The sequence below is a fragment of the Eptesicus fuscus genome, chromosome 5 (genome assembly GCF_027574615.1).
Source record: "Eptesicus fuscus isolate TK198812 chromosome 5, DD_ASM_mEF_20220401, whole genome shotgun sequence".
NCBI lineage: Eukaryota > Metazoa > Chordata > Mammalia > Chiroptera > Vespertilionidae > Eptesicus > Eptesicus fuscus.
This window is the reverse complement of record NC_072477.1, coordinates 7399049-7416915: the sequence shown is the minus strand read 5'-3', so window position 1 is coordinate 7416915 and position 17867 is coordinate 7399049. Positions and strand designations below refer to the sequence as shown.

The following is a 17867-nucleotide window of genomic DNA, read 5'->3' as shown; positions in this document are numbered from 1 at the left end:
TCAGGCCCCCGGGATGGGGAGCAGCTCCACTGAAGCCCCTGGGTTGGGGGTCAGGGCCTGAGTGTCCAGGCAGGACTCCACTCCCACTGCTGGGGCTTCGCCACTCAAACCTGGGACTCTCATGGGGACCCGGAAGGTCAGAGCCTGTCCGGAAGGGAGGCCACACCCCCCACGTCGCCCTCACGTCCCCTTCACGTTCCCCTGAACAGGAGCAGCACTCGGACTGCCGGCCGCCTCTCCCCGCCGCCCCTAGGATCTGCGGGACTGAGACGCTGGGAAGAGACGGATGGGTGGCAGAGCTGGACAAGGGTCTCACACCCGGCCCCCCCACGAGGGGCTGCACAAGCTAAGGTATCGGTTATTTATTTTTATTGACTTCAGAGAGGAAGGGAGAGGGAAAGATAAAAACATCGATGAGAGGGAATCACTGATCGGCTGCCCCCTGCATGCTCCACACTGGTGATCAAGCCCGCAACCTGGGCATGTGCCCTGACCGTGACCTCTTGGTTCACAGGTTGGTATCAACCACTGAGCCATGCTGGCCGGGCTCAGGTATCGGTTGATGGATCCAGGACACCTGGCTGCTCGGTGTCCCGAGGCGGTGCTGAGACAGAAGAAGCGGGAGCCGGGTCATGCTTAGTGTTTTATTTAATAAAACAAGCCATGCCATCGACCCTCAACACACGTGCCTGGGCCCGTCCACCTCACCTCCCACCAGTCCTGACGGTCGTCCTCACTCACGCTCCTCCAGCCTCAAACCGGCGACTTGGCTTTGACAAGTGCATGCCTTTCGAAGGTTTTAAGAATGAGTACGTGTTAAATATTGCATCTTCCCCTGCAGACGGGGAGCTGGGAGACGTCGCTCACTCCGTGCACAGGACGGCGACCCCACGCTCGTAGAAGCTGCGAGGGTCTTCCTTGGTGGCGATTTCAAAGTCTACTGTGAAGATGAGGTCTGCCCGGGTGAAGTTCAGGTAGACGGGTAAGGTCACCTGCGAGGAGAGGCGGGGTCAGTGCTCGGAGGGAGAGGCGGAGAGGCTGCAGGGGCCGCGGGCCTTCCTGAGGGAAGGGGGGCTCCTCCTGGACTGCTGACCAGGTGCAGGTCCCGCTCCCGGGGTGGACAGGGGAGGTGACTTCGCTCTGGCTACGGGGTCGTGTCTCCCCGACCACCAAGGCCAGGAGACGCCACCTACCACGTTAGCCTTTTTCTCCGCGTTGGTCTGCTTGACCCAGCGCAGCTGTGTGAGCGGCAGGACCGTGGAGATGGCGTTGGAGAGCGAGAGCTTGTTGTTGCTGCACGTGGCTCCCTGCAGCTTCAAACCTGGAGGAAGGACCGGCCCGTGAAGAGTGGGAAGAGCCCGAGAATCCACGGCGGGGTGCTCGCGGCTAACCACGGCCCAGCTCAAGCTCCTGCCCTCTGACCACCTTCAACACTTTGGGAGCGACACGTGCCCAGCTTCTGTGCGCGGGACCCTCAACTCACCCGTGACCCCAAAGCTGCAGGCGTCCAGGGTGGTGTTCTGCGAAGTGGTGACGTTGACCTCCAGGCAGAGCTCCTCCAGGGACCAGCTGTTGGCCTGGGCCACGTACTGCCGGGTGGCGGTGATGTACGCCTCGGGCACAAACAGGCCGCCCAGGCACACGTGGATGTTCTGGGGGAGAAGCAGCCCCGGTGAGGCGCACGCCCCACGCGTCCTCCCGGGTCACAGCTGGGCCCCCTCCACCCCCCACCCGCGGCTGCCACCCCTCCCCCAGCCTCTCGGGAGCGCCGTCACCACCTTCAGCTCCTTGGCGCCGCCAGACGCCGCCGCCAGAGAAATGTTCTGCAGCTGTTTGATCCTCTCGCTGAAGTCGGACACCCACTGGATGACGGTCATGCCCGCAGGTACCGTGTAGTGGGACCAGCTGCGCGGCAAGATCCCTGCAAGGAGACCCAGGCTGCCGGCGTCAGTTCCCACAATCCCCAGCACAGACTGGGCCAACCTGCTGGCACTCACGTGGGTCCCCGAGTGTGTCCACAGAGGCGCAACTCCACCCCCGTCCCCAGCGGCACCGCACGCGCCCTGGCCAGGGCTCCGCCTGCTCAACAGCAGTCAGTGCACCAGAGGGTGCGTGTCTGGAGGACCCGACACCACAGCCACAGCCTCTAACCCACAGCTCTGCCTGGAGGGCCTCTGGTGATTCGGGCTCTTGGGGTTGCAGCCTCTAACCCACGGCACCCCCCCTTTTCCTGTCCTGCCCCCACCCCGATATACTGCAGAAGTTGCATAAAGCTTTTAGTTACTGTTCGACGGACCAGCATAAAAGGAAAGCAAATGCCTTTGGCCTGCCTCCCTAAGGCTGCCCAAGTGAGGGGCCCAGCGGCCGGAGGAGAAGCCGGCGCAGAGGCCGTGGTGCGAGACCTGGGGGACCTGCCCTGAGCACAGGCCCGCCGCCCAGCTCCCGGGCACACCTTTCACCAGCTCGTTGATGAGCGTGCGCAGGTAGTTGGTCTGCTTCTTCTTCCCTTCGCACACTTGGACGACGTCAGCGAGATCCTGGCGGACATCCTGCAGCAACTTGGCGCCCATCTTCACTTCTCTCTCGAAGAACCGGAACAGGGGGTCCTAAGGTTGTTCGCACGAAGGCAGAGAGGAGGGGAGCGGGTTTAGAAGAGGACCCTCCCCGATAACCAGCCCAAGACCACAGCACCGTGCGGGTGCCCACGGCTGCCTGAGCACCATCTGGGCCCGACCTCCATGACGCTGGTTGGACCCGACGGTCCTACTGACAGGCAGCAGCCCGGACCCAGCTCCTGGGAGATGGACAGCCTTCGGGACTCGCAGTTCAGTGAGGGCAGCCCTCCTGTCTGGCTTGGGCGAGAGCCTCTGAGACAGCACTGAGCACAGTCTCCCACCCGGCTAAGCATCTCGAGCCCCTGGACTCGGGTGGCCTCGCCCCTCCCGCCGGCCACCTTGATGTTGTCCACGGTCCGCTTGAGATGGCTCAGCGTCTGGGGGATGAGGTGCAGCCAGTTGGAGGCGGTGGTGTGCAGCGTCCTCATCCAGGCGGGGCGCCCGTCGGACGTGGAGTCCGCCCGCGCCTTCTTCTCCGTCTCCGCGTAGGCCAGGTCGTCCTCGTCCTCCAGCATCTGCATCTTCAGCATCTTGCTGATCATGTCCACGCCTGGGCCACCGTCCCAGCAGCGGAGGGGGCAGCGAGGCAACAGGGAGAGCAGAGAAGAAAGGACTTCAATGTGAGGCCAGAGTGAGTTACCCACAGGGCGTGCAGGAGGCAGCCCGTCCATGTTGCACTCTCACATCGATGTTTCTTTCTCCTTCTCTCTCTAAAAATTAATTAAAAACCAACCTCCCTCCCCAAAACAGATGGCTGGCCCCCCAGCAGCCAGTTCTGAGTCCGGAGGTGTGGGGTGGGCCTGAGAACCTGCCTTTCTAAGAATGTGCAGGGGAGGCGCATGCTGGTCTGGGGACCACACTTGGAAAACCACTGGATCAGATGCTTATTGGGAAAAAACATCTGGCAAGTTAAAAGAAAAAGTTCTAAAAAACATTCCAATAAGAGGCTGATGGTTTAAAAACACCACTTGATACCAGGTACTTGCCAACTCTCAGACGACAAGGTGAAATGACCCCCTCACTCGCACAGACACAGCCTGCCCGGCCCAGCCTGAGCTACAGGACCCTGCGGGTGCAGTCGCTGCCCCCGGGCGCAGGGGTGGGCGCCGGAGGAGGCCGGCACTCACCCTGGGTGGTGAGGAGGACTCTCTCGGCGTTGTTGGGCAGGCCCAGCCAGGAGGGCGTCTGGGTGTCGGGGAGCAGCTCCACCCACTGCACGAACTCCTCTCGCCTGGAAAGCCAGCACAGGGAACACGCCGTCACGCGTGACGGGGAACCGCCTGGCGCCCCAACCGTGCGGGCAGGGAGCGGCCGTACCTGATGCCATCCGGCATTTGGATGTCCTTGTGCCCGTCGACCTTGCAGGCCAGCTTGAACTCGCTGTCGAAACTCTTCGTGGTGAACAGGCGCTCCAGGAAGGTGTTGAGCAGACGCTGGTCAAACTCGTTGTCCACGCGCCCGCCGTAGATGGACTGGGCCATCAAGGTCTTCAGCGCGGACCAGGGGATCTTGTCCGGCGAGATGTTCTGCCGCCCCTGGGCGAGCAAAGGCTGGTCAGTGGGGGTGGGGGCACGCCCTGGGTCCCCGTCTCCAGGGTCCTTCCTCACACTCACACCTAACAGGTCGTCGGCGCGGCCCACCGTGTTTCTAGGCTTCCCCTCCCTCCAAGGTACAGCCCACACTTGCCTTCGCCGTGTCGTCCAGCCACGTGTCCACGGTGTCGCAGGCCGACCGCAGGTCAGACTCCCCAAACTCGTACTTCTTTGACCAGCCCAGGGGAGCGTATCGTAAGCGTTCCTGGATGATGGCGTGGAACCAGGCCAGCAGGAAGTACAAGCGAGCACGCTCGTTGGGAGACTGCGGGAGGAAAGTTACAGGGACAGGTCACCAGAGAGCAGCCCCTTTCGGTCTAGGAAAGGAGTGCCGATCCTCGTGGGAATCGAGGCTTTGAAAAGAGCTTCCCACATCCGAACCCCGAACCACCGTGAGCTGCAGGGCTTACTACGTGCAAGTTAACACAAACGTGAGGTGTGGTCAGTGACACTGCTGAGATAGAAGACGATGCTCTCCCAGTGTCCGAAAGGTGCGCACTGGCACACACACAACACAGCTGGCCTCCAGCTACGTGGGTTTGGACTGCACTGTTTTCAATAAATAGACAGCTCTTCCTATTGTTGGGCTGATTACATGCATTGTTCTGCGCCATGTACACAGGGGACTGGAGTAGCAGGGAATTTGGTATCCACCGGAACCCTGGAACCAACCCACAGCCCCTGACTGCAAAGGTTTTTGGGGAGTCAAAGGTTACATGTGGGCTTTTTTTTTTTTATTTTTTTTTTACAGAGAGGAAGGGAGAGGGATAGAGAGCCAGAAACATCGATGAGAGAGAAACATGGATCAGTTGCCTCCTGCACACCCCTCACTGGGGATGTGCCCGCAACCAAGGTACATGCCCTTGACCGGAATCGAACCTGGGACCCCCCAGTCCGCAGGCGGACGCTCGATCCACTGAGCCAAACCGGTCAGGGCTACATGTGGGCTTTTGATTGCAGAGGTCACATTGTTCCAGGGTCAACTGCAGCATTAAGAATGCCCTCCTCCTGCCCACACCCTCGGGGCGCCCATGACGGGAGCAATGGATTCCCCAACGTCTGGGATACAAACCTGGGTTCCAGAACTTTACTGTGGGCATGTCACAGCCCTGCCCAGACCCTGAGTGCATGGGCCTTCCAACCTTTTACCGCGTGTACCTTTGCCTGCAGTTAGGAAACCACCTGCATGACGGGCCCCTCTGGTGTTTGTGGGGAGCATGGAGGTTGGGCCTGAATTCGGCAAAGGGCCTGCCTTTGGCTGAGACGGACGATGCGGCCTCACCTTGCATATCCGCGAGACGGGGATGCTGCTGAAGGTCCTCAGCATGTTGGCCTTCACCCCCGGGGGCGGCTCAAACACGAAGATGCGGCCAGCTCGGAGCAGGTTCACGGGCACCTGGGAAGACGGGCCTGTCACCGCTCTGGTGTGCTGGGCGCTGTGGCTCAGGCACCCACACCCCACCTGGGCAGAGGCGTCCACCAGCGTCTCACCCCGCGCCCACCTTGGGGTTGATCTCCATGGTGAGGAAGAGCCGGAAGCAGGCGTGCGGCTGCAGGGAGTGCAGCTTCTTCTCGAGCTGCATCAGCCACCCCGGGGCCAGGTGCACGTTCTTCAGCATCACCCACCTGCAGGCAGAGCGAGAGCCGCCACCTCAGTCTCCCGTCAGCCCCTGGGAGCCCGGGTCCTGAACAAGCACAGCAGGCCTACCTGCCCGACTTCACCGCCGTGTTGATCGCCTTGTCTGCTTGGTTGAAGCCTTCTGCTGAGCCTGGGGCCAGAAGCTGAGTCAGCACCAGGTCGCAGGTGGGAGCTCTGTGGGGCTTCCGCCCAGAACGTGATCAGGCACCCGCACCCGCACCCTCACCCTTACCGATCGCGATGGACGTGATCTGCGTGTTCTGCTCGGCCGCCAGGTCTTCCACGTGCCCGCTGGCATCATAACCAGGCACGGAGCACATGAGGACAGGCGTGTTCGGCTTCACCTGCAGATGAAGAAGTCAGGATTCAGCTCGGCGTCCAGCGGACAGCGTGGCCCCGTGCGGAGCGAGGAGAGCCCTGCGCCCAGGCCCACCTCCGTGTCCACGATGTGCGTCAGGTCGAGCGGCTGCTCCATGATGGACATGAAGGACTCGCCGAGGTTCGTGGAGACAAACACGTGGGCCATGGCCAGCAGGCGGTCGGGGCGGAAAGCCTGGATCAGGAGCAGGCGGTGGATGGCTTGCCCGATGGGCGCTGAAACGAGGCCGGGCGAAGGGCTGGGGTTGGTGACAGCACTGATTGAGCTGACGCCCCGCCGGGACTTTCTCGGGAGGCGTCTCGGAAGTCAGCACACTGCTCTGGTCCTCTCTGCCCGGGAGAACCGCCCGTCCTGGGTCCTCAGTGAGCCCCTGGGTACACTTAGGATTTTGTGACCCACTGTACCCGATCACTGGGTAGATAGCACCCTGAATCCTCAGTCTACAGAACGGGGCAGTCACCAGCCCTCCCCGTGGCCTGCGGCTGGTGCTCATCCCCACCGCTAGGAGCCTGGCTGGCCACACACTGAGGAACAGCCCGTCTCCCCTCTGTGCTGGGCCAGGGCCTTCCTATCATTTCTTGGTGGGTCTTGAAGCATGAGAGGGGACAGGCATGAGCAAGGGTTTGCTCTCCCTCTGCTAAGCCGACTCCTAAAGCTTCAGACAGACACACTGCCTTCGGGAACCAGTGGCTGTGAAGCCCAGGGGGCGTGCCGGGCCTGGCGGGGCTCACTTGCGGGGCTCTCTTCGCTCCAGAGGTAGGGCACCGTCTGCTCGGGGGAGCTGCTGTCCAGCCAGATGCCAAATTGCTGTGGAGACAACAGTGGGAGCGTCACGGGAGCAGAGCCATGTTCGTGGGCACAGGGTGGCCCTGGACCAGACGTGTGACACAGGCGCACAAGCAGGAGGCTCTGGTTCTCATGACACACACTCCTAATGCGTCTCCCGGGGAGGGAACGCCAGCACCCACCTCGTCGGCCTGAACCTTGGCGATCAGGTCTCTGAACGCAGGGAGGCAGCTCAGCCTCACAACGGCTTCCGCCTGCTCCACGGTCAGGCCCTGGATGGTGGGCGTGGAGCCGGCCGTCAACACGATCTCCTTCCCTCTCAGGAAGTGCTGGAACTCCGCATCGTAGGTGGGCTCCCTGCAAAGGATGGTGGGCCAGTGGGTGTCTTAGACTCCACTGTCACGACGACAGCGCCATGACTGACAGGACAGTGCCCGCAGCGACCTACAAAACCTGCCGCCTGGGATGGAGTGGGCCGGCGCGCCCTTACCCGAGGGTGCCCTTCAGCTTGATCCTGGCCAGCAGCATGGCGAAGGTGATGTGGTCCTGGTGCAGCATGCCCCTGGCCACCCGGTTGAACGCCACCTGGGGGCCAAAGCGGAAATGCTGCTGCTCCGAGGAGCCCCCTCTGCCCGCCCCGCCCCGCCCCGCCCGAGAGCCAGCGGCCGCACCTGGAAGAGGTCCTTGGTGATGATGGAGAGGCGCTGCGTGTGGTCCGTGATGCCCTTCAGGTTGGGGTTCTCGTACAGGACGTTGTGGTAGATGTCCAGGAAGAACTGCAGCGAGTACTGGTACAGGAAGTGGATCTGCCGAGGAGGGGACGCGGCCGTCAGCACCCACCCGGCACCGCGTGCCCTCGCCCGGCCGAGGCCCCTGCCTGCCGCGCAGTCACCTGCTTCAGGGACTCCATGGTGAAGTAGATGCTGCTGCAGGCGGTGGACAGCGGCAGGTACTGCTGGGACACCGTCTCCACCTCCTGCATCACGATGTCCGTCTCCTCGACCTTGCGCGTCACCTCGGCGGCCTCCCGCTTGAGGTTCTCCAGCGTCGTGATGATGGTGTCGTCGTCCAGGATGCGCCCCTTCACCTCGTTGAGCGCCTGCAGCAGGGACTTCTCCAGCTGCCGCAGGCGGAGCTGGAACTCCCCTGGAACCACCGACACGGGGGGCTGCGGCAGCGCTCCCTTGCTAAGGGATGCGCTCTGCGAGCCCGGCGCACGCCCGAAACATCGGCCCCTCGAAGCCCAGCCTCTGGCCCTCGGCCCCACCCAGAAAAGTACCTTGGAGCTTAAGAAGGTCGGAGCGTTTCTCGTCCACGTCCGGTCTCTCTGCTTTGAGCACCTCATTGAGACACTGGCTCTGTAAACTGCTGCGGGTGACGGTGAAGTTGACGAAGGTGACCCGGGAGCAGAGGTCTGGCGGGAACTCCACCTGCCGGAAGGGGTAATGGGACCCTCTGTTTGGGTGCATCAGCCTCGACCCCAACAAGCCATGTTCCTACGGGAAGGGCCTCGCTCCTTACGGTTGGATCGCGGGTGGACAGGAAGATGACGAAGGAGGGGGACAGGTCAATGTCCTGGTCCCCGAGGGTGATGAGCACTCTCCCTCCCGTGCGCCGCACCTCGCGGTTCAGCACCGGATTCAACACCGGGTCGTAGCTTTCCACGTCCTGCAGACACACGTGCAGTTGGCGGGGTGAGTACTGTGTGCACCCGGGTAAGGGTGCACCGACAGACGTCCTGCTCCGGGTAAGCACACCTTCCCAGCGCACCAGCCGTTCAGACCAGCACTGGCCATACGGCAGCCAGAGCCACAGTGGCTGCTTTAGAAAACACCCCGTCCCTTAGTCACGTTAGCCAGACGTGCCCACGACTGCCGGGCCCCTCCGTCACTGCCAGGGGACGGGTCCAGCTAAGTGGAATCTCCGTGCAAGCACTGCTTTTGTTGGGTTTGTTTTCTAACAACAACCTCTGAGCTTTCCCTGCTCTGCTACAGGAAGGCTCACAATCTGCCCCTTTGTACCACGTCAGTCAGGTGTATCTCACATGGACTTCCTGTGTTTGAAACAACTAAGCGTCGCCCTGAAAGGACTTGACTCTCGGAAGCAGGATGTGAGGAGCTCAGAGGCGCACAGACCTGGACCAGCAGCGGGTTCCCGAACCGCAGCGCGCTCTCCAGGTTCTTCCTGAAGGCGTCGTCCAGGAAGCTGGTCCGCGTGATCTTGCGGTCCTTGTACTCGTTCATGATGAACTCCGTGGCCTGTCCCGAGGGGTCGATGATCAGCGGGTACCTGAGGACGAGGCGGAGGAGCCGGTCAGGGAAGGCAACCGGAAGGACAAGAACATGGGGGGCGGGGGGCCGAGCCGGACAAGGCAGGTGGAGGGACGTTGGCCGTGGGCAGGCAGTGCTGCCGCTCAGGTGTGGCTTGCAAATACTAATGACAATCATGACCGAACAGAGACGCTGAGCAGGGCTGCAGTGAAACCCCTCTCTCAGCAGAGCACACGGCAGAATGCTTGTTCCGTGTACGAGTCACGGCCCTTCGTGGGTAGGAATGTCAGTGCTACGGCTGCACCTTTCAGCAATAGTCCCACCAGGCATGTTCTCACACCCGTTTTTATAAATGAGGAACCAAGAGGCTAAAATCTGTTCAGGGTCACACAGCCAATTAAGACAAAGTTTAAAACGTAATATATACACACATGCTTCTCTAAAGCTCAGAAACTACAAAACGAAGAATCCCCCCGCGGCCCCCCGTTTCTGGTCGGTCTGTGTGGAGAAGGCTGAGGCGTTTATAGACATGTGTGTCCGAGGGGGAGCGCACCCCCCTGCTCAGCACCTGGCCTCACGCCCTCTGCCGAGCCCTCTTGGTGCGTGCACGGCTCTGTGTGGACAGCGGGCTGGCGAGGACCCCCGGCCGCCCCGTGCACGGGCCTAACGAGGGCACCTGGTGCACTCTGGCCCACGCGCCAGCTGTCGAATCAGCGCCCAGAAGTGCGTGCTTTCCAGGAGACGGGTCCAGCTCCACACACCACCGACGGAGCAACCCTCTCGCCAGCACCACAGGCGAGCTGCTCATCTGCTCTGGGACCTGAGGGTTTGCGCCCGAACTCCAACACTGGCAGTCCCACTGTCCGTGTCCCTGGAACAGTGGCTCACCAAGGGCTCCCAGGCTCCGACACGCTCCGGTGAGGTTAAAAATAAACCTGAGGGTGAGGTGGTACCCCGGGCCGGCGTGGCGCGGTTGGGCGGTGTCTGGTACTACAAAAGGTTACCAGTTTGATTCCCGGTTGGGGTACATGTCCGGGTTACAGACTCTATAGATGTTTAGCGCTCTCACATTGATGCTTCTCTCTCTCACTAAAAATCGATTTTAAAAATCCCAAAAGAAAACAGCAAGGACACCGGGTGTGAGCGCTGCTGCAGAGGGCCGACCCGAGAGCTGGGTGCCGCCACGGTCCGTCCCGAGGACCCTGTGACCGGCAGTGTCTAGCCCACCTTCGTGGAGTCAGTCCATGTCTCACTCTGGCAGCAATTTCCCCTGTAACACTACTTCAAGCTGAATATTTTTAGTTCTAACATTTCAAGAGGGTCTGGTCTGTTTAATGTCCACCCCGACACACAACTCGGCCATTCGGTTTCAAAAGGTTAGACAGAAACGGTCGCTGCAGAGGATTCAGACGCTGAGCCCGAACAGAAGGACATGCCCCCTCCATCAGAGGTGAGCAGACCCGGTCAGCACTGCCTGCCCACGGCCAACGTCCCGTCCACCCTGCCCACGGAGGAGTGTTGGAAATGGGGTCTGCACACCGCCTGGCAACCGGCATACCTGTTGAAGCGTTTGAGCATGATGGCGTTTTCTGTGCACAGGTCGTCGGCAGGTAAGGAGCTGGCCTGCCAGCGGAGGCGCTCGTCAGCATTGGAGAGGTACTCCGTCCTGGCGATGTCTGTGCGGAACTGAGGGGCGGGGCGGTTAGGGCTCCTCGCCTGCACGCTGCTGGGCGGGGCCAGTTTCCTGGACCCGGTTAGGCTCGCCCCCTCCCCGGAAGCTCCTGGGACTGTACCTGGATATTGGCCTGCTGCAGGTGATGGGACCACGTGGTGAACAGGTTCTGCCGCATCTGCTGGTCGAAGTAACCCGCGTAAGCAATGAACGCCGCCGACAGGAGACAGTCCCCGGCGATGGTCGACATCTGGTTTTTGAAGGTTTCGCTTGTTTTTTCCCAGCGTTCGCGTTCCGCAGACAGACTCTTCAGGAGGGCAGTGCTCCGGTTTACCTAGAGGACAAGCAGCAGGGTCTACACAGGACGTGCACGCCGTTCCCCACACTGCAGGCTTGGGGGCGGCTGGAAATGCAAACAGGCTCCAGGTCACAGCCCGAAGGGACGGGCTATCAGCCCTGCGTGAGCAGAGACGGGGCAGGAAGAAGGAAGGTGGGACAGCTGGGAAAGGGCTGGCCTGCAGGGAAGACGCGGGGCAGAGATTAGAGTATTCTGAGGACTCAGAGGCGGGTGTGAGCAATGACGGGGACACAGTGGACGGGAGGCCCTGACAAGGAGGCCCTCGGTGACTGGAGAACAAACAGGCTGGGAGCTGGGGGGGGTGCACTGGCTTCAGCCCGCCCAGGGGCATCTACCTACATGCCACTCAGCGCCCCAGCATCCTCTCAGCCACGACAGAGCTAACTGGCTGAGACAAAGGCGGTGCGTGCAGCACGTGCTCATGGTGCTGACGGCCTCTGCCAAGTGAGGCCAGCAAGCCCCGCATGTTAACGGCAAGAGGCAGAACCCGGGCGTGGGCAGAGGGCGCGGGTCCCCAGGACTCACTTTCGCCTCCACGGCGGCCAGGTCTGCTTTGATGGCCTGGGCCTCGGAGATGAGCACCGCGTACTCCTCCTTGTAGCGGGCGATGCTGGCCTCCAGGTCCCGGATCATCTGCTCCACCTCGTTGGCCTTCTGCTGGTTGTCCTTGGCGTCGTCCTCCAGCTTCTGCAGCTCGTTGCGCAGAGGCTCCACGCGCTTCAGCATGTCTGCGTAGTTGAGCTGAGGAGGGCGGACGGAACGCTTACTCACCAGCAACGGCACAGGAGGTCACCGCGCACGGGAGCTCCTGGGCTCCTTACCTGTGCGATGGCCCACTTCACCATCGGCCCGCAGGCCAGGGAAGCCCGGTTCACAATCTCATAGTTGTAGCTCGGGTTGGACATGTAGTTCTTCTTCATCTTCTCCCTTATGGCGTCACTGCAACAGAGAGGTGTGCTGCTAAGGACGTGCCAGGCAAAGGGAAGCAGAGCTCTTAGGAAATCCAAATGGAATGGCCAGTTCCCATCTGCTGCCCCAGTGACCACGGAGGATGAGCCACTCCGACCCTCATTCTAGGTGACAGTGGACGCTGCTGCTGAGGACTCTGACCTTCGGCCTCTCGCCTCCCTGACAGGAGACAGGCTGGGGCCAGCTCTGCAGCCGGGCTTGGCTCGCAGGGGTGAAGGGACCAGAAAACCCGGCAGGAACGTGGGGAAAACCTGACTCCTGTGGGTGGAAGTGGCCTGGAAAGGCAGCTCTGTGACTAACACAACTTACGCCAGAGACAGCCACCACCTCGACCCCCGCAGTTCCCTCGGCCCCGCACCGCTCACCTGATCTCCTCGGCAGAGAAGTTGACGATGGTGGGGATGAAGTTCTCCCGCATGATGATGGAGCGGATCTGCTTCCAGTCCGTGGTGCTCTCGCCCAGCAGCAGACAGATGGACTCGAGCGCCAGCTTCACGGCGGCAGGGGGGTTGGCCATGGACCGCACCTCCACCAGGTGCTGCTTCTTTATCGACTTCACGGCTGAGTGCGGTGGAGGCGGAAGAGGTTTGGGGGGAGAGACAGCATGACAGTGAGAAGGGAGCAAACCAGAGCCAGACACTTGGACTCCAATCACAGCAGGACAACTGCTCAGGAACAGCCGAGTTTCTGTGCTTAAACCCCAGAACAGCTTCAGCAGCCGGTCTTTTAAACAGTCGTGGAGAGCTTACTGAACTAGCACAAGCTGCAACACTGTATGAAAAGCAGGCTCTCACCTTTAAAACTGCCTCACGAAGGATTGGAACTATTTTAGAAATGTTTTTAAACGTAACGTAACTGTGCATTTCATACAGTTTAAACAAAGAGGCTTTCGACCGGCCAGTCTAGAAGCTGTCTGACTGGCTGCGTGAGGACATGGACCCAACAGGCCTCCGAAATGGTCAGTGCCTTCCACACGCTGAAAGGCAGTTTTCAGCCTAAACTTGATTTAAAACACTTTTTAAGCGATTACTCAGCAGATGAGAACTAAATTAAATTCCCGCCTACGTCCAACTGTGAGTAAAAATGTACAGTTTGGATGGTGCCTGTTTATCTTGTGTGATGTGGAGACAACATATGAGTTACTGGAACGGAGTTCAATGTTAGCGAGCAGGCAGGGGCACAGGGTGAGGCCACTAAGTACTGTGTAGACTGCCAACAAAGCAGGTCTGCCCCCTGCAGCCACCGTTCACAGGGCGCGAGCCACGGTGGAAGGAACGGGAAGCACTGTGGTCACCACTTAAATCAGCCGCCACCGGCCATGACCAGAGCACTCTCAGACATGACCACAAGAGGGCAACACTGCACACTGCAGAGTATTTCTTGCTGCAATTCAAGCCAGAATTACAAAGGGCCTATTTAAGAATGCCCAGATTGTTAGGAAGTGTGTATCAGCATGAAGCTTGTTTCGTCAGTTGTCTCATGAGCAGGGCCTCGCTAAGGCGGAAGCAGCCTCGCTGCACGGAGCGCTGCTTTAAGGGCCGAAGACCGCCCGTACCGTTCTGGGCCTCGATGACGGCGGGCTCCACCTTGTCCAGGTCCTCCTTGACGCTCATCTGCTTGTCTGCGATGACCTCCTGCTGCTTGTGCAGCTGCTCCTGGATTTCCTGGCTCATGACCTGGAAGGGAAGGCCGGCTCAGCGCTGGACTACGGATGGGTAACCTGCCGAGTGGCTCCTAGAGCCGCACTCCTCACCCTGCCCCAAGCACCACCCCCCCTTAACCTGTTAAACCCCGAAAGCCACCTCAGTCGCAGTTCCCACCCTCCTCGGAGACTGAAACGCCGGCCCACGAGGGCTGCAGATCCTGAAATAAAACTCACCTTTTTCTTCTCGGCCTCTTGCTGGTCCTTCACCATCTTCTTCAGCTTGTCATTGGCCGCCGCATTCTTCACCTCCAGCTCCTGGCTCTTTATCCTCAAGTCACGACGCAGCTCTTCTACCTGAAACACAGATCCACGCCAGGGGAGAACCGTGGGTAACTACTTGGAGGCCCTCACTGCTGTGCCCCGTGGAGCATGGCGGAGCGGCGAGTACCTGGTCGACAGTCTCCTTGATCTTCCTGAGCCCGACGTTCAAGTGCATCTGCTGCTCCTCCAGCTCGCTCCGCTTCTCGTTGAACAGGTTGGCATAGTGGTTGATGAAGTCCAGGTAGTGGCGAGGCGTGATGGCCATCGTCCTGCCGCCCCGCTTGGCGAGCCGAGCATTAGCCTTTTCAAAATAAAGTTAAACCTTTCACTCTTCAGGGCGTTCTCTGCGATTTAGCCTCCAAGGCTCCTCCTGTTCTTCCCGTTGGCTACGGTGTGACACATGGCATGTACCCAGCCCTCAGGGGCCACAACACTTGAGCTGGGCCTTGGCTCAGCCTCCTGCGAGGTCTTGAAACCTAAGCTTCCTCCTCCAGCTCCTCTAAGACAGGAAGGGGATTCTGACAACCTCAGACGTGCTTCCTGGGGCGGGTCATGGCGGTGTAGTCGCTATGCAACTACAAACGGGATTGCTACGGCTCGTTATGCCGCCTCTGCTTGCTTTCTGTGGGCACCACCACGAGCCAGCCCTGGGCAAGGCAGCACAGGTTCCCTGTCACCACGCTGCCCCTCTGCCAGAGGGGGATGTGTGACGCACAGTGGCGGGACCTGCAGCCAGCAGGAAGCCAGGGCTGGACGGCATTCTGGAAGCCAGGGAGGTGCCCACAGGTGTGATGGGGGTGTGGAGGGCAGGGCAGTGGCCGCCAGAACCCCCACAAGCTCAGAGTAGTTGTTACAGGCTTTTCAGGTGCAAGCGGACTGGACGCTTCTACCAGAGTCAGGAGCAAGGTCAGCAGCCAGGCCCAGGCCAGCCCTGCCACCGCACATTCCTGTGCAGGAAGCGGGGCGGCACAGCACGCCCATCGTCCACACGGGAACTGCGGGGCTTCTGTGCTACAAGGGCAGAGCCAGAGACCCGTCTGGCCTTTACAGAAACAGCGTGCAGATCGCTGGGCGAGGAGGGCTCAGGCCCGGACACAGGGCGTCAGTGAGCACAGGAGGGAACTCTTTGGGTAGAATCGGGGGCAGGAAAGGGCGGTGACAAAGAGATGTTGACAGAGGTCAGGAAGCAGACGAGCAGGGTATCTCTGTTGCAGGTGACGGCGCAGGGGCAACCGTGACGTGCCGTAGGGCCCCGCTCTGTGACCCACCTGGTGAAGTGTCTGGTGGACAAACACGCAGCTGTTCACGATGGCCTCTCGGTGTGACGGTGGCTGCGGCAGTTTGTCATACACGACCGGCATGTAGTCGGGCACAATGTAATTCGGCTTCTCCAGGTCCATCTTGCTGGTGAATTCTTTGCCAACTTGATAGAGCGCTTCCGTGGACCAGTCCCCAAACCAGTTCAACACACACCTGCGGAAATGCCCGCGTCTCAGACAGCGGCCAAGGCAGGGTTTGGCCCCGGAGGGAAACCCAGGTGCTGACCCAGAGCTGAGCGCAGACCGTGTACCTGTTGAAGAGAGCCGGGGACGTGGCCGCGCGGTCCTTGAGTCCCTCTGAGGACGGGTTCATGGTGAAGACGACATGGAGGTTGCGGATGACCTGGCTGGTGAACCACTTGTACAGCTCCTCGTGCGAGTCCAGCATCAGGCCCTCCTTCTGGGCCCCCTCTTTGCACTGGGTCATCAAGGTGGCGTACTCATCGCCTTCGAACAGACCAGGGACCTAGGAGATAAACGGCACATGCCCGACTGGTCCTGGTGACGCGACCACGGAGCAGCCACCAGTGCGACAGGTCACTGCCTCACCTCTCCGTTGGCCAGAAGCGTATTCATTCGCTCCAGGAATCCAGAATCCAACACGTTGGATTCGTCCATTATAAAAGCTATCTTTTCATTTTTGCAGCCAGAACGTCTCAGCACTGTCCGAAGGTCTTCATCAAAGTCTTCCCCCGTGTACTTCCTGTGGACCTGCGGGGGCAGCGGCAGGTTAGGCCCTCTCACCCGGGAGCTCCGTGCAGGAACCAGACCCCTGCTGGATGGAGAGCCTACGGAGACCCACCTTGATCTGGTACACACTCAACCCGTTCATCCAGGCCACGAATCGGGACAGGGTGGTTTTTCCTGCTCCACTGACCCCAATCAGAAGCAAGTGGCCTTGAGGCTGGCGGAATATTCTGAAACGGTACCAGAAAGAATACATTTTAAGGCTTTACGCTGCATTCCCCTTTTGATACTCGTGTCCTGGACTTTTCTAGGATTCAGTCTACAACATTTCTAATGTGTTTTAACTTGAATTTGTTCAATAACAATTGAACATTTTTATTTGCCAGGTCCAGTGGGATGAAAAGATCAGCTGATGGAGGTCTGCTTAGCAGGCCAGTGTGGGACAGAAAAGCTGGACTTAGAAAGAAGGCGGGGGGGGGGGGGTGTCCCTTGGCAGGGGGCGCTCAGGTGGGACTTGGAGGGTCAGTCGGGAGAAGAGCACCAGTCCCTGTGCCAATCCCCGCCCCCCAGAGCAGCTCAGGTGAGTGGGGAGCAGTGACAACAAGAAGCGCACCGGTCGATCCGGAGCACGTGGTCCAGCACTTCATTAAACAGGACCAGGGGGACGTCCAGTTCTTCTTCATAGAAGACTTTCAGCCTCGCTTTGACATAATCTCTCAACTCTTCTTGGTCTACTGGGATGTAGTCCTGTAGAAAGAAGGTGAGACCCAAATTACTAAGAAGAAACGATCTTAGTTATTATACCAAAGTCAATCATATTTCCCTATTATTGAATGACCCACTGTTAAAAATGCAATAAAAGATGTCATTTACAACACAGCAAAGAAAAAATACAAGGTAACTGGGACCAGATCTGGAGACATGGAGAATCTGCACAGAGAAGGCCGACTCCCTGAAGACACGAGGAGACCTGTGTGAACGTAGAGAATCATGGTCCTGCAGACAAAGCCCCCGGCCGTGCACAGGTCACGTCCATCCACAGACAATCAATGGAATCACAGCAGTGGGTGGCAGTTTGCTACAAACTGACAAACCGATTCTAAGTGACATTTGGAGAGGAGAGGCCCAAAGGGTCAGGACCTCCCTACAGAAGAGCCAGGGGTGAGGACCTAGCCCATCAGACAGACTTATCACTGTCATCAGGAGGATGTGCACAGGAAGCGACAAACCGAGCCGTGGACAGGACGGAGCTCTGAAACAGACCCATGCACACAGGAAGTCCATTTTGATAGTGACACTGCATAGTAGAGGTCATTCAACAAACAGTGCTGGGACCGTGGATGTTCACAGGAAAGAAAATGCGTCCATAGCTCACTCCATACACAAGCAAAACTACTGATGAATTATGGATTTAAATAGTATTTCTTTAAGAACATTTGTTTTTCACCTAGCCAGTGTGGCTCAGTGGTTGAACTTCGACCTATGAACCAGGAGGTCCCAGTTCAATTCACAGTCAGGGCACATGCCTGGGTTGTGGCTCGATCCCCAGTAGGGGGCATGCAAGAGGCAACTGATCAATGATTCTCACTATTGCTGTTTCTATCTTTCTCCCTTC

The 17867-nt window shown here is 59.6% G+C and overlaps 1 protein-coding gene across 1 annotated transcript in view; it reads right to left on the bottom strand.

Moving 5' to 3' along the window:
* Positions 1-630: 630 nt before the first annotated feature.
* DYNC1H1 (dynein cytoplasmic 1 heavy chain 1) overlaps positions 631-17867 on the bottom strand; it is a 72583-nt gene continuing 55346 nt past the window's right edge. Inside the window, exons 44-78 of the mRNA XM_054715784.1 lie at positions 16866-16999; positions 16368-16482; positions 16115-16276; positions 15817-16031; positions 15515-15719; positions 14374-14547; positions 14160-14279; positions 13836-13956; positions 12646-12841; positions 12133-12250; positions 11837-12052; positions 11075-11287; positions 10840-10967; positions 9147-9300; positions 8533-8679; positions 8291-8441; positions 7904-8157; positions 7683-7817; positions 7502-7596; positions 7194-7368; positions 6957-7032; positions 6280-6440; positions 6079-6190; positions 5916-5976; positions 5710-5833; positions 5490-5603; positions 4302-4472; positions 3933-4150; positions 3743-3846; positions 2954-3165; positions 2453-2606; positions 1779-1921; positions 1484-1652; positions 1194-1321; positions 631-992 (exon numbers count right to left, since the gene is read on the bottom strand). Coding sequence (XP_054571759.1) covers positions 864-992; positions 1194-1321; positions 1484-1652; positions 1779-1921; positions 2453-2606; positions 2954-3165; positions 3743-3846; positions 3933-4150; positions 4302-4472; positions 5490-5603; positions 5710-5833; positions 5916-5976; positions 6079-6190; positions 6280-6440; positions 6957-7032; positions 7194-7368; positions 7502-7596; positions 7683-7817; positions 7904-8157; positions 8291-8441; positions 8533-8679; positions 9147-9300; positions 10840-10967; positions 11075-11287; positions 11837-12052; positions 12133-12250; positions 12646-12841; positions 13836-13956; positions 14160-14279; positions 14374-14547; positions 15515-15719; positions 15817-16031; positions 16115-16276; positions 16368-16482; positions 16866-16999 — 5304 coding nt within the window. The 3' untranslated portion in view covers positions 631-863. The remainder of the gene's footprint in view (positions 993-1193; positions 1322-1483; positions 1653-1778; positions 1922-2452; positions 2607-2953; positions 3166-3742; positions 3847-3932; positions 4151-4301; positions 4473-5489; positions 5604-5709; positions 5834-5915; positions 5977-6078; positions 6191-6279; positions 6441-6956; positions 7033-7193; positions 7369-7501; positions 7597-7682; positions 7818-7903; positions 8158-8290; positions 8442-8532; positions 8680-9146; positions 9301-10839; positions 10968-11074; positions 11288-11836; positions 12053-12132; positions 12251-12645; positions 12842-13835; positions 13957-14159; positions 14280-14373; positions 14548-15514; positions 15720-15816; positions 16032-16114; positions 16277-16367; positions 16483-16865; positions 17000-17867) is intronic.